General features: G+C 35.9%; 1 protein-coding gene across 1 annotated transcript in view; it reads left to right on the forward strand.

Moving 5' to 3' along the window:
* The window catches only part of COL21A1 (collagen type XXI alpha 1 chain), a 179,095-nt gene that overhangs the window by 40,795 nt on the left and 123,015 nt on the right, over positions 1-15,285 (forward strand). Inside the window, exon 2 of the mRNA XM_082637999.1 lies at positions 10,358-10,483. Within this exon, the coding sequence (XP_082494125.1) occupies positions 10,396-10,483 (88 nt within the window). The 5' untranslated portion in view covers positions 10,358-10,395. The remainder of the gene's footprint in view (positions 1-10,357; positions 10,484-15,285) is intronic.

Below are 15,285 nucleotides of genomic sequence, written 5' to 3' on the forward strand. Positions count from 1 at the left end.
CTACTATCACACCCAATTAATTTTAAAAAACGGTGCATATCATCTAATACCCAGTCCATGTTCAATTTTCTCTGTCTCAAAAATATCTACAGTTTGTTGTTTAAATCAGGATTCCAACAGGGTCCACAACTGCATTTAATTTAAGTCCCCTTACTTTTATTTTCTTGCCACTTATATATTAATTGCACAAGTTTTCACTTTTGCTGATTTCATCCTCTTGGTGTCATTTAATAGATGCCTGAATTTCTTATAACTGGGCGGATACAGAGAATTGAGTAGATTCAGGTGTTACGTTTTATTGACCAAAAATTATTCACAGGGCTTCCCTGGTGGCGCAGTGGTTGAGAGTCCGCCTGCCGATGCAGGGAACACGGGTTTGTGCCCCGGTCCGGGAAGATCCCACATGCCGCGGAGCGGCTGGGCCCGTGAGCCATGGCCGCTGAGCCTGCGCGTCTGGAGCCTGTGCTCCGAAACGGGAGAGGCCACAACAGTGAGAGGCCCGCGTACCACCAAAAAAAAAAAAAAAAAAAATTATTCACAGATGGACATGTGCTCTTATTAGGTCATGTCTGGAGGAACATACGTCTTATTCTACCTTAATAATGCTAAGGAAGGTGAGTGGGTTCAGGTGTAGTCAAGCAATGCATCTGTCCTATTTCCTCTCTAACTTTTCACCCAGTCATATCGGCACACTGGTGATCCTTGCCTACATCCATATTTCATTAGTGGTTGCAAAATATGATTTTCTAATTCTAATTATATTCTTCTGGCATTTATCATTAACTGTTTTATTACCCTGAAGTATTATCCATGTAGGAAAAGTAGGACAAATGCTTGATTCTTTTTCTTTATTTGTACCCTAGCAACCTCCAAAGGTGACCAATGGTTGTTTTTTGTTTTTTGTATTTATCATCATGAATTCATAGGTTTATTAAATTGTTGTACATCAATCCATTGTAGTAACTATTATTTTTAATGATCAGATGGTTTTCTCTTTAGCTCATGGGAGCCCCTCAACTTAGCTCTTGGGTCCTTTTGATATAATCCCAGTCGCTTTTGAGACATTCCTTGTTTTTAGAGTGACAAGATTTCTCTGTCTCATGTCTCATGTCCCCCAGATCTGGAATCTGCTATTCTCCCTAAAAAGCCTCGTTTCTTTTGATGAGAAATGGTATTTAGAAATCATAATTGGGGTGCTGGAGTTGCTTATTGATGATTTTCTTCATATCACTTGAACATTAATTGCTTATTTCCACCCATTTTATTTCACCCTGGCTCCTCTTTTATCTATCCATTTATTATCCTGTATTGCTATTTAGCTTTGCAAATGCTTACATTTTATTTTCTAAGCAGGTAAACAAGGCAAAGCTAGGACCGGAACTCACACTGCATGACTTGTTATCCAGCATTCTTTTTTGTGTTTCATAGAAGAATTGGAAGATTAGGAAGTTGGAGAACAATTTGACCTGAGTTCCAAGATCAAAATGTTATTAGCTTTCCCTTTCTGAATGATGTCTTTGCTTTCCTGATACTTTATTGTAAAAATTAGAGCTGAGTTAAGAAAAAAAAATTAGGTTAATATATGTTAATATAAAAGGAATTTAGGGATAGGAAAAAGAGCTATATTTATAAGCACAGCATAAAATTACTAACAGAATCCAACGGCCTGATTTTAGTGGATTTGCTGGCATAGGCAAATAAAGTACACTGTACTCCATGTTCCTTGACTATTTTTTACTGGTGTCATTTCAAATGATTACACAGACGTATATTTTTTCATTGCTTGAATATTTAGAAGCTGCTATGGCTTCTAAAGAAGAGATGTGATTTTAAACCTCTCCACCAAACTACAGTAACTCTACCAAGTTACTGCCATTCATTTTTTCTTGTGCAGCTTTAATGGATGCTATGTGATATACTCTATAAACAGATCAAGAAAGCAGTCATCCACTCTGCAACATGAGAGCAAACTGTGCAAAATGTAAAATAATAGCTTCTTGGAATCCCTTAGCCTCCTGTCTATAAAATGGGTATTTATATTTACCTGTCTGGCTACCATATTAGATTTTTGTTTAGAGAAGTATGATAACAAATGTCAGTTGCTTAGTTGACCATGAACTGTTTACACAATCAAGGTGGCATTGATTAATTACATATTTTGGGGGGCATATTTTGACCTATGAAATTCCAAAAATTACATTTAGTTCTGTTGTTTTAATGATCACTCAAACGAACCAAACTTTACATACATACATATGTACATGAACCTATTCTTAATTCTTTCACTGGTTTGCCAGCATTTTGCCTTTCTCAATTCTACCTGTCCCAGTTGATGCTTCCTCCTACCACCTTAATGTTAAAAATATAGAACACAATAGGTGTGTGTGTGTGTGCGTGTGTGTGTAAAAATGTGAGGACCAGAATTTCAGTTTCCCCACCTTTTCCTATTTTACAATTTAGTTCAAAGACAGAGCATATAAAGAAGCATGAGTATTAGTGTCTCAAGAGGGGACTATTTTTAGTCTTCTAATTTATTTGAAGGTTTTACAACCAAGCTCAGCAACCACATTTTGAGATGGCACTTTTCCTGACAGTCCTTTGTTTTCAAAGCTTTTATGCATTCCTGGTGGCTCCTCACGCGAATTCCCACGCCTTTACAACCAAGCTCAGCAACCACATTTTGAGATGGCATTTTTCGTGACAGTCCCTTGTTTTCAAAGCTTTTATGTGTTCCTGGTGGCTCCTCATGCGAATTCCCATGCCTTTCCAGCCAGTGGACCCAATGAAAGATGCATTCATTGCAAGGAGACAAGGAAGTTGCTTTCATTTGTACCCACTGTTCTCAGAAATTGACTTACAAGTATTTATTTTGATTTTCATAAAATATTAGTGACAGTGGCAGTGGAATATGATATGACAGATAAATTTAAGAAATGGAAGAGAGATGAAAATTAAAAGAGGATAATTATCAATTGATCTCGTTTCTCTGAGAATCCACTAATTCTTAAATTTTAGAGAGCTCTTTGATTTTGAAAGTGGGATGCTCTACTCAATGTGAAAACCTCATCATGATGCACAACTGCTTCACACCCTCCATGGATTCACTTTGCATTTAAGGGAAACAGTTCAAAATGTAACATACCTCGTGGAGTCCTGCTACCTTCCTGTAGCTTCTGCCTTTCCTCCTCTTCCTCCCTCACTCCTTCACTGACCTTCCTTCTGTTCCTAGAACAAGCAAACTTGCTCCATCCACAGAGGAAAGTTTGGTTCCCAGTTCCTGGCAAGGATGGCTCCTTCACATTCCTTCAAGTGTCAGCTCACAGGTCATCCTTTCAGATGCCTTCTCTGAGCTCCAAATTGAGAGCAGCTCTTCCTCTGCTCCTGGCCCAAGTTTACATTATTGTTTTCATTACTTTATAGCACCCACCACTATCTGAAATGATCTCACTCAATCATATATTTAAAATCTGGCACATAAACTCCACGAAAGCAGATTCCTTATCTAGTTTATCTGGGTCACTTCTGAATTCCCAGCACCTAAAAGAGTATCTGTCACATAATAGTAACTTGATAAATGTTTGTCATTGAATGAATAGTGGAAAGAATTCTGGAGTGAGAGAACCTGAGTGTAAGTTGTGAGTCTGTTTCTGAGAGTCAAGCCGTGTTCTCTAAGTCAGCCTTATTTCCCTCAAACACTTGCCGAGATTAAATGACATAGTGTTGTCTCACACACTGTACATCGTAAATTTTCCTTCTCACAATAATCCTATGAGGCTGTAGAATATGGATTATTGTCTTTGTAGTTGAAAGGAAGATTACAGATCACCAGTTTCATTTCCTTTTTTTTTTTGAACACTAGAACACTATAAGAAAGATATGAAATTATAGTGGGTTGGGGGCAGTGTTAAATCTATAATCTGGATTGCCTGGTGGATGAATAGTTAGCCTAGTATATATTCCGCATTAGCAGGTGAGCTCAGTTGAGATTCCTACATTCCTACATTTTGTTAAAAGTAATTTCCTTTTTCATTATCTATGAAGAGCTCTTTATTTAGCATTAAAAAGTTAAATTTTTCCAAAACAGAATTTTCTATGTTGAAAGATGGCATATGTTCCTATAGTCCTTAGAGGCCTTCATTCAAATGAACGATCTTAGGTGGTAAACCAAACCTACTGAATGTGCATTTTAATGAATTTCTAACAGATTTGTATGCATATTAACCTTTGAAAATTGGGGATGCTAAGTTTGCCTGACTACTCTCTGAGTAGCCAATCTTTAGAAAGTTTTGATTGTAGAGATTCTCTGTGATATGCTTTCCTATTTGGGGTTGCTAACTTACTTCTCTACTGGAGGAATAGGAGTTTTTTTTTTTTTTTCTTTTCTTATCATTTCTGCATTGCCTTATACCAGAATTTCTAGAACTTTGGTGGACATTAGCCTATGGGAAGCTTTTTACTTTATTTTATTTTAAATGCTTGGCCCTTTCCTTGCCCTGCAATCTGAAGCTAATGGGTAGGGCTAAGGCATCCATATATTTAACAAGCTCCCCAGGTGATTAAAGTAAATGGTAAAACTTGATATGCCTCAGTTTATATGCATCGTGCATAAGCATATGTACAATTAAATAGCCGTAAAGTATATTTATGAAGTATATGAGTTATGTTTCATTGGTGAGGTAACATGGTGGCAGTATTTATTTAATGCCCTTTTCATATGGTCTACATTAATGATTGTCAATCTAGAATATAATACAAGTAAACAATTCATTTTAGCCCAAGGATTCTGAAGGAATTAGATACCATATAGAAATAATGAGGATATTTTTGGTAGAGGAGCAGAATAACTTAATTTTGAGGCTTTTGGGGAGGAAATTAGTCAGTATTTATTAGTACACATTGTTGCCATAAAACAGTACATCCTGGTGATGACTCACCAAAAATTCTTCTCACTGTCATCTTTTTTTTTTTTTTTTTTTTTTGCGGTATGCGGGCCTCTCACTGATGTGGCCTCTCCCGTTGCGGAGCACAGACTCCGGACGCACAGGCTCAGCAGCCATGGCTCACGGGCCCAGCCGCTCCGCGGCATATGGGATCTTCCCGGACCGGGGCACGAACCCGTGTCTCCTGCATCGGCAGGCGGACTCTCAACCACTGCGCCACCAGGGAAGCCCCTTGCTGACATCTTTTGACCTTTATAGCTCTTTGTCCAGAGGGCCAGCCTAATTTAAAAACTGACAGTGATGATTTTGGACTTACTGTTTTTCACTGAGATATAAATTATATACAACAATTTATATAGTTTTTAAGCCTTCAGTCTAATGGCCTTAGAAAAATTTATGTGCACAAATATCATCACTGCAAATGTAGACTATTTCTAACACCCAGTAAGTTTATTTGTGCCACATTCCAGTTGACTTCTCCCATCAAAGGCAAGTGTTTCCTGATTTCTAGCATTGCAGGTTAGTTTTCTATCTTGGGACTCTGTATACCTGAAATCATGCTCTGTGTATTCCTTTGTGTTTGGCTCCTTTCATTAAATAGAATGTATTTAAAGTTATTCATGTTGTTGGGTATAAAGAAAGTTTATTATTTTTTTTGTTGCTCTCTTCCATTATGTGAATATAACCACACAACTTGTTTATCCAATATTTTTCTGTGGATAGCATTTGAGTTATTTTCAGTTTGGAGTTATTATGAATAAAACTACTATAAACACTGTTAAAGTCTTTTTTGTTGGAACATGTTTTCATTTCTCTAGGTTATATACTTAGCAGAAGGATTGCTGTTCATAGTTTAATTTTGTAAGAAACTGAACCTAACACTTCTCTGAAGGGGTAACATCATTTTTCACTCTGACCAAAAATGTATGAGTTCCAATTTCTCCACATAGCCTCATAAACATTTGATACTGTGTCTTTTAATTTTAGCCATTTTAGTTGGTGTGAAATGATATCCTATTGTGGTTTTAGCATACACTTCTCTGATGACTAATGATGAGAACCATTTAATATGCTTATTGTCCATTTCTGTATTTTCTTAAGTAATAATTTAAAAAGTCTGTTGAAGACTTTTACTCATGTAAAAAATTGGATTGTTTTCTTTTTTATTGTTGATTTGTAGGAGTATTAAAAAATATATAATCTTTATGAGAGTCATTTTTGTAAGTATTTTATTCTGAATATTGACTTGCTTTCTTAATGGTATCTTTTAATTTTGGTGAAATCTAATGTGTATCTATTTTTTAAATTGATAGTGCTTTTTGTGTCCTAAGAAATTTTGCCTAATCCCAAGGTTGTGAAAAGAGTCTCCTGTTTTCTTCTAGAAGCCTTATAGTTTTAGCTTTTACACTTAGATATATGCTTCATCTAATTTTTGCATATGGAATGAGATGGGGTCAAGGTTAATTTTATTGTTTATTCTGTTGATCCAGCACCATTTATTGAATTTCCATTTCTATTCAATTACCTTGACACTTTTATTGCAAATCAACTGACCATGTAAGTGTGGGTCTATTTCTGAACTCTATTGTGTTCCATTTAATATATTTATCCCCACACCAATACACACTTTCTTGATTCCTGTAGCTAGATGACTGTAAGTCAAAATCAGATAGTATAAAGTCTCTCACTTAGTTCTTTTCAATCATGATTGTTTTTTATGCAGATTGTTCTTCTTCATTGAAGATTGTTCTTCTAATTCAAAATCATTTGCATTTTGTAAGAATTTTAGAATGAGTTTGTCAGTTTCTTTTAGAAATCTGCTGTGATTTTGATTGGGATTGTGTTGAATCCTTAGATCAATTTGAGGATAAAGATGGAACCAATATTGAGTCTTTTAACCCATGAATATAGATTACTCCACTTATTTTCTTTCTTTAATTTCTCTCAACAATGTATTATATATTTTAGTGTGGAGGTCTTTCACATTTTTCATTCACTTTATTTCTAAGTTTATGATGCCTTGATACTATTGAATATATTATATCCCCCCACCATTTTGTTGCTATTATATAGAAACACTTAAAAAATTATTAACCTTGTGTCCTGTGACCTTGCTAAATTCACTTATTAGTTCTAATAGTGTTTTGGTAGATTTCAAATTTCTATGTAGGTAATCATGTTGTCTGTAACTAATTACAGTTTTATTTCTTCCTTTATAGTCTTTATTTCTTATTTTGAATATGGCACTGGCTAGGACTTCCTGTACGTTTTTGAATAGAAGTGATGTGAGAATATATCCTTAACTTTTTACTAATTTTGGGGAAAAAGCATTCAGTCTTTTACCACTCAGTGTGATCTAAGCTGTAGACTTTTCATATCATTTTATTTTGGCCTCATACTAAAAGTTGAGAAGAGTTCCCTCTTCTTCTATTTACATTTAATGGTATTTCATAAAAATGATTATTATTTTTTTCCTTAAATGTTTGTAGAAATTACTGGTGAAACTATCTGGCACTGGAATTTTCTTTGTGGGAAAAGTTTTGGTTATAAATTCTATTTCTTTAATAATTTCAGTTTAGACCAGTTTCAATAAATAGTGTATCTTAAGACTTTGTCCATTTCATCTGTCTACTTATTATCCTTTTAAGATCTGTAAGCTCTATAGTGGCATCTCCTGTTTCAATATTGACTTAGGTAATTTATGTTTTTTGTCTTATTTCTTGATTATTCTTGCTAGGATTTATAAGCATATTTATTTGTTCAAAGAATTAACTCTTTAATTTTATTGTTTTTCAATTTTCTATCTCATTGATTATAATTTTCTTTCTTTCTTTTTTCTTCTTCTTCTTTTTTTTACTCTTTAGTTTTAATTTGTTGTTCTTTCTCTATTTTCTTAAGATGGAAGCCTAGATATTGATTTTTCATTTTTCTTCTTTTCTAGTATATGCTTTTAAAGCCAAAATTTCTCTCTTAGTAGTGCTTTAGCTGTATCATAAAATTTTGATTTTTTAAACAATTATTGATCAGTTGAAATACTCTAAAATGTCCCCTCTGATATTTTTTTAAATCATGGATTATTTAGAAATATATTGGTTAATTCCAAGTATTTTGGGATTTTCTTCCTTTTCTAATTAATACCATTTAGGTCAAAGAACATAATCTGCATGATTTCATTTCTTTGGAATTTGAGTCTTGTTTTTTCTCCAGCATATGGTCTATTTTGATGACTTTCATATGCATTACAAAAGAATGTATATTCTGCTGTTGTTAGGTGGAGCATTCTATGAATGTCAACTAGGTGAAGTTGGTTGATAAAGTTTTTCAAACCTCTGTACTGTTACTAAATTTTTTTTATCTACTTCAAAAATCATTGAAAAGTGGATGTTTAAAATCTCACATTATGATTTGAATTTGTCTATTTCTTTAGTTTTTTTAAAAAATCTTTTCTTCAGGAATTCTGAAGCTTTATTATTAGATATCTACATATTTAGGATTTTTATATCTTTCTGATCCATTGCCCATTTTATTACCATGAAATTTCCATCTAAAATTCTTATTGTTGTTCCTCTGTATGTCATGTGTCTTTTTTTCTCTGGTTTGTTTTAAGAATTTACTCTTTTATTTTGACTTTCAACTGATTATGATATACCTAGGTATGACTTACTTTGTACTTTCCTTGGGGTGTGTTTGATCTGATTGTTGGTAGCTTTTGTCAATTTGGAAAATTCTTGGCCATTGTATTTAAAAATATTTCTTCATTCAGTTTCTCCTTTCCATCTGAGAAGCTAAATCAAGACCACTTGATACTGTCTCACAGATTTCAGATGCTCTGTTCCTTTTATTTCTCACCCCTCTTCCCCTGACTTTGGGTTTCATTTTGGATACTTTCTATTGACTTATCTTCAAGTTTACTGATCTTTCCCTCTGATGTATGCATGCTCACTGCATGATTTCTTTTTTGATATATATTTTCATTGAAAGCATTTCACTTGTATCTTTTTTTAATAGTTTCCATCCCTCTTTTGAAATTTCACATATTTTTGCAATTGTTGTCCATCTTATTCATTAGATCCTTTAACATGTTCATCATAGCCTTTTTATAAACCCTGCTTGATACTTCTGACATTTAGATAATTTCTGGATCTGCTTATATTGAGTGTTTTTCTCCAGATCAGACATAAAACTTTGTTTCTTCTCATATTTTGGGAGACCCTTGGGAGATTTGTCTCAGCTTGTTGGTATGGTTTCCAGCTTTTTGTATTTGAGTTCTATTTTTCTCTCTTGTCCTTTCTGCTGTTTGAGATATGTCTCTCCACAGTAGTGAAGGACTGGAGTACCTTGGAGGGACTTTTCTCAGTTCTGTGGCTTCTCCCCTAACCTTCAGCAAGACAAGGATTTGTATTTGAGGAATTCCCTGGGGACTTGAACAGGGAGAGGGAAGGAGAGGATCTCTCTGGACTGTTTTATACTGCTTTCAATATTCTCTGTATTACTTGTCTATTCCGTGTACCCAGTTAAGGCTCCTGGGGAAGAATTGCTGGCTAGGGGCATCCTTGCTCTGTGGCTGGGACCCCTTGGGATTCTAATATGTCACTCCAGCTTTGACTGGTTGCTTCTGTACCGTAGCAAATTCTTCCTCCTCCTGAGCAGGTTTCCCTTTCTACTAGGGACAAAAGCAGCCTTGAATCTTTTCTGTCCTATAAAGTATTAATAACTTTTGGAATTTAGCTCTTTTAGGTTTCTTTAAACCCTGTCTTTTCTGCTGGGTTTTAAAAACCTATAGTTTTATAGTTTATCTGACATGTTCTCATTGTTGAGAGTGACAGTCTTTGGCTATGTTCCACATTCTAACCAGGAGTGAAGTCCTTGGACTAACTTAGAAAACATATTAGTCTCATAACCGAGTCTTGATGAATTAAACAAAATAGATCCTAATGTTTATAAATACAGCCCATTAAAAAATTAAATCCTATTATTCAGCTTTATCCTATAGATATTTTTTACCAGATACCCTTTGAATGTTTCTTAAATGCAAATACACATTTAAAAGAAGGATATGTGCTACCACTGAGATAATAAAAAGAATGTGACAGGGCTCTGCAGGCTATGCTAAAAGGGGGATTCTAGTAAATATTTTGAGCAAAGTTTAAAGTTTTAGAAAAGTTTTTGCTTGTCCAAGATGATTATGAATTAAAAACTTAATCACATTCATCCTCAGCTCCCATTCATTGTTGTCTTGTATTATATATTTGAAATGTGGCTATTATGGGCACATAAGTTAATTTTAAGGTTAACAAAAACTAACTGTGCTTTGACTGGGTATTGCAATTTAAAAATTCAAACTTATGATTGTAAGGTATTTGTCTTATTTTTCTAATATATTTAACTTTCTTTTATTTTTTTCTCTTTCTTTTTAGGAATCCTAAAACCAAAACATTAGAACAAAAACAGAAACATGGCTCACCATATTACATTCCTTTGGATAATTTTGGTCCTGCTTCTTCAGAATTCTGTATTAGCTGAAGATGGGGAAATAAGATCAAGTAAGAACCATCAGCATTGTCTTTTTGTTATCAACACATTGATTGTGGAAATCAAATTAGAGGAGCTCTAACAATGGCTTTAAGGATCTTATTCTTATTGTCTTTGATGCTGTGATTCCCTAAAATAAATGAATTGCTATGTTACACATTAACTGGGAAGAAAAGCTATCAGAAGTCATTTTGAGAAAATTCTATGGTAATAGTGCATTTTATTGACCCAGGCTTTGGAATAAACACTCTGGTATTGAATCCATGTTCAGCCATTTATATAAGCTTCATAATATGGAGATAAAGAAAGTACCTCCTTCCCAGGATGTCTATCAGGACCATCCTATGAGTTTATCTCATAGAGATAATAAGATAATGCATCTAAATGACTTAGCATGGTGACATTCAGTAAGTGGTGACTGTTATTATGATGGCCTGTAGGAAAGCTTGCATGAGAGAAGTAGGCCATCCTATTTTTAAAAAGACAGTTTACTTCTTTTTAAAAGTGTGTTTATATGTATATTTTAAAACTCATAAACATAAACCCCCTAACTATAAATGAATTATGGTTTCTCTAACAGTTAAATCAGATGATTTGACAATTTGATTCAATTTGGCTTAAAATATTTTAAAAAATAATATTTAATGTTTGCCTAACCCTTTTATAGTTTAATCCACCCAAGCACTTTATGGGGTAGATACTCTTTGTTTTTTGAGTGGGAAAAAAGATGCATAAAATGTATGAGCCTTGCATAGTGCCATACATCTGGTCGGAGCTGTAACTAGTATTTGAACACTTCTTTTCATCCTCAGTGCATTCCTTTCCTATGACACTGGTGATTCACCTTTCTGAGGAGGAGGTTTCTTGGAGTGGTATTTTGTCTGGGGTTTATAAATGGCAGTACTTGCTTTTGTGTCCATGCAGTTATGAAATAAATGCCCCATGGCTCTAGAAAGGGGTAGAAAGGGCCAAGAATAACCCTGTAAGAATTTGTAACCACTGAATCGAGTGATATACAAACACTCGCAGGTCCAGGCAATAGTGAGCCTCATAGCATCGAGGAAGGGAAACCTCGAAGAGTCCTGCAAACACAACCTTCCAGTCTTTTTGTCTCTCCCACAAAACCCCAATAAAAACATAACTCTGTCATCCCTGTTCAGCTTCCAAAAATAACAGGAAAACTTCATTCCCTTGGGTTAAAAAATATGCCTTTTGGGCTTCCCTGGTGGCACAGTGGTTGAGAGTCTGCCTGCCGATGCAGGGGACACGGGTTCATGCCCTGGTCCGGGAGGATCCCACATGCTGCGGAGCGGCTGGGCCCGTGAGCCATGGCCGCTGAGCCTGCGCATCCGGAGCCTGTGCTCGGCAGTGGGAGAGGCCACAACAGGGAGAGGCCCGCGTACTGAAAAAAAAAAAATGCCTTTGGGCAGAATCCCAGTTTTGCCATCCCTACCCTGATGTCTGGCAGTGGTCACCATGACAGAGGTTGTTGGAATAGTGTCCCTCACACCCCCTGCACTGAGACATCATCTGCCATATAGCATCTTACGATGGTGTCATAATCACAGTTATATTTGTGAGACAAACCCATGTTTTGACAACTTTTTTTTGGTGGGGTGGGGAACTTCTTGACTGTGATACGTGTTCACCTGACAATAGTGTTTACTTCTGCTAGTTACTGTGATAGGTGAGGTGAGATAATGGTGAAATTGAGGCCTCTTCATGGGAGCTTTGTCATCATCCCAAATATGTAAGTGGACAAAGATAAGGAAAAGAATGGAAAGGAAGGAGAGGAAAGGAGGAAGTGAGGAAGGTGAAGAGAGGGAGAGATGGGTTGATTGATTGATTTACTCCAAGGAGTTGCAAAAATACTAATTGTCACCAAACATTTTTTTCTCCGATACCGATCTTTGCAATTATAATATCTTATTTGCAATATATACAGAAAATAAACCATCCTTATTATAACTTTAAATTGGGCATCCAGACACTACTTAAGGGAGACCATTAACCTGAGTAACACCACAGGATGTAAAATTTGGTATCTCATTACCGTGACTCACCTCATCCTCTTCTAACTCATCATGTCCAAGGACATGGGATCCTTGTCCCATGTAGTATTTTAGCTGCGTTGAGTGCAGAGGTTAGAGAAAAAGGCAGCAAGTACAGCTGTTCCTTCCTGTTGGCCACTTCAAACTGATAGAGATAGAGTAGGATAATTAAATAGTCAGATTAGAAATCCCACCAAGGGATTAAAGACAGAAAGGGAATTTTAAGGGAGTTTGGGAGACCGTTGTAAGCTAATGACCACTCAAGAAAAGAATCCAGTAACCTAGCAACAATCTACCCAACCTTGAAGGAAGACCAGGTGCATCCAAATGCCAGGCACACTCAAGCCACAAACCCTGATAGTTAAAATACAAGACAATAGATATTGGCTCTGAATCTTATTACATGAAGTCAGGGAGTTGATAGCCCTTGCAGAGTAACGTTTCTGCATGTAACCAAGACAGAAATAGAGGTGAAAAGGGAAAGAAACCAGGTGAAAGGGGATATTATACCCAAACCTGAGATGAATTACCATATTTTAGTGTATGTCACCACCCTTTTGCTGATATACATATGATTTAAACAGTGCTATGGCAGTTAGACCTGGTTAGACCATATAGGGCCAAAGGAGGAACTAGTGATATGAGTCTTGATGTCTGCCCAAGAACGAGGAAGAAGGTCGTCTTCTCCCTTCCCCACTTTTTCTTTGATTATAAAAATGTAGCCCTCTTTGTTCCTGGGGCTCTTTGTTCCTGGGGTTGCACTCCCTTGCCTGCCCGCTTATCTGTCCCAAGCGTCCTATGCCAATAAACTCACTCTTTGCTTTCCACTTTGCCTCACGCTGAATTTCTTCTGTGAGGAGACAGAAGAACCTGAGCTTCAGTAAGTCCTGACCCCAGGTGAGTGGTTTTAATCCAAAGACAGTGGTTTCGAGTCCCCTCCTAGTCAGGGATCACGGGTTCAAGCCCCACTCTGAGGTGTGAGTGAGTTCAAGTCCTACCTGAGAAGGAGTGCAGTTTCAAAACCATTGGAATTACTCAAACAAACCAGTTTGTCTTTGGGGCTGTGTCTGTCTCTCACCTCTGGACCTTTGCACTTGCTGCTCCCTCTGATTAGAATGTCCTCCTCTTGACCTGGTTAAAACTTTGCTTTCTGATCTCAGCCTTCCAACAAAACTGCCCCTGGATTGACATAGTTAGGTTGCCACCTTCTCTTCAATGTTCTCATAATTCTTTGTACTTTCTCTAACCAGCCAGGTGTCCATCTTAACTAGGCTGGGAGCTTTTTGAGATATCTCAAGTATGTTTGAAGCCAGTACCTAGCATATCAAGGACAGAACAGGTATTCAATATATACATACTGAAAGAATGAGATACGGTTAGAAGCATGTTGTGTACTGTGGAAAAGAGAGTTAAGGAAATCTTTTTTTATTGAAGTACAGTTGATTTACAATGTTGTGATAGTTTCTGCTGTACAGCAAAGTGATTCAGCTATAAATATGTATACATTCTTTTTTATATTCTTTTCCATTATACTTTATCATAGGATATTGAATATAGTTCTCTGTGCAATACAGTAGGACCTTGTTGTTTATCCATTCTATACATAATAGTTTGTATTTACTAATCACAAACTCCCAGCCCATCCCTCCCCCACCCCCCTTTCCCCTTGGCAACCACAGGTCTGTTCTCTATGTCTATGAGTCTGTTTCTGTTTCGTAGATAAGCTCATTTGTGCCATATTTTAGATTCCACATATAACTGATATCATATGGTATTTGTCTTTCTCCTTCGGACTTACTTCACTTAGTATGATAATCTCTAGGTCCATCCATGTTGCTGCAAATGGCATTATTTTATTCTTTTTAATGGCTGAGTAATATTCCATTGAATGTATGAGCCACGTCTTCTTTATCCATTCATCTTTTGATAGACATTTAGGTTTTTTCCATTTCTTGGCTATTGTGAATAGTGCTGCTATGAACATAAGGGTGCATGTATCTTTTTGAATTATAGTTTTGTCCAGATATATGCTCAGTGGGATTGCTAGATCATATGGCAACTCTATTTTTAGTTTTTTGAGGAAACTCCTTACTGTTTTCCATAGTGGCTGCAAAGAAGATTATTTTTTCTTTTCACAAGTGCTTAGAACTTGTCTGGGTATAACTTACACCACAGATAGTCTTTTTTTTTTCCTGGTAGAACTCTAAGATGTGCTGATCACATGTTTCCTGGTATCTTGAAATAAGAATCTTTACAGAGAAAGGAATAGCTTTATGCCCTTGAACATAGATTCACTTCACATGAGCTATTGTTTTGGCTACATTTGTGACTGAAGATGAGCAATCAGACCTTTAAACATTCACCTTGCATGTAGTGCAAGAGTGACTGCTTTTGTAACCTGGGTTCATTTACATTTTCTCAACTATATCAAGAATGTGGATCTTTGCTGGCTACTTTAGTCCTGAAGATGACAGAAAATTTGTTTTTAATTTCTTCCCCCCATTCATTGGTTTATATAAATTTTTATAAATATTTCAGGTTAGCATTAAACTAAACATATTTCACTGATAACTTAAAACAATGATGTTAGTCTATAGCTGAAAATCATTCATTTATTAAAATTTTTTGTGTTTTCATTTATTCAGTGGAGAAATACAATAAAATGTTGCTTTATAGTAATACCTGCCCCTACAAAGAGATATCTAGATATCATATTCATATACAGCATCCATTTTTTATTCCTTATTTTTATTTTTTTTATT

Source organism: Mesoplodon mirus (genome assembly GCF_964341445.2).
Source record: "Mesoplodon mirus genome assembly, chromosome: 12".
In the NCBI taxonomy this organism is placed as follows: domain Eukaryota; kingdom Metazoa; phylum Chordata; class Mammalia; order Artiodactyla; family Ziphiidae; genus Mesoplodon; species Mesoplodon mirus.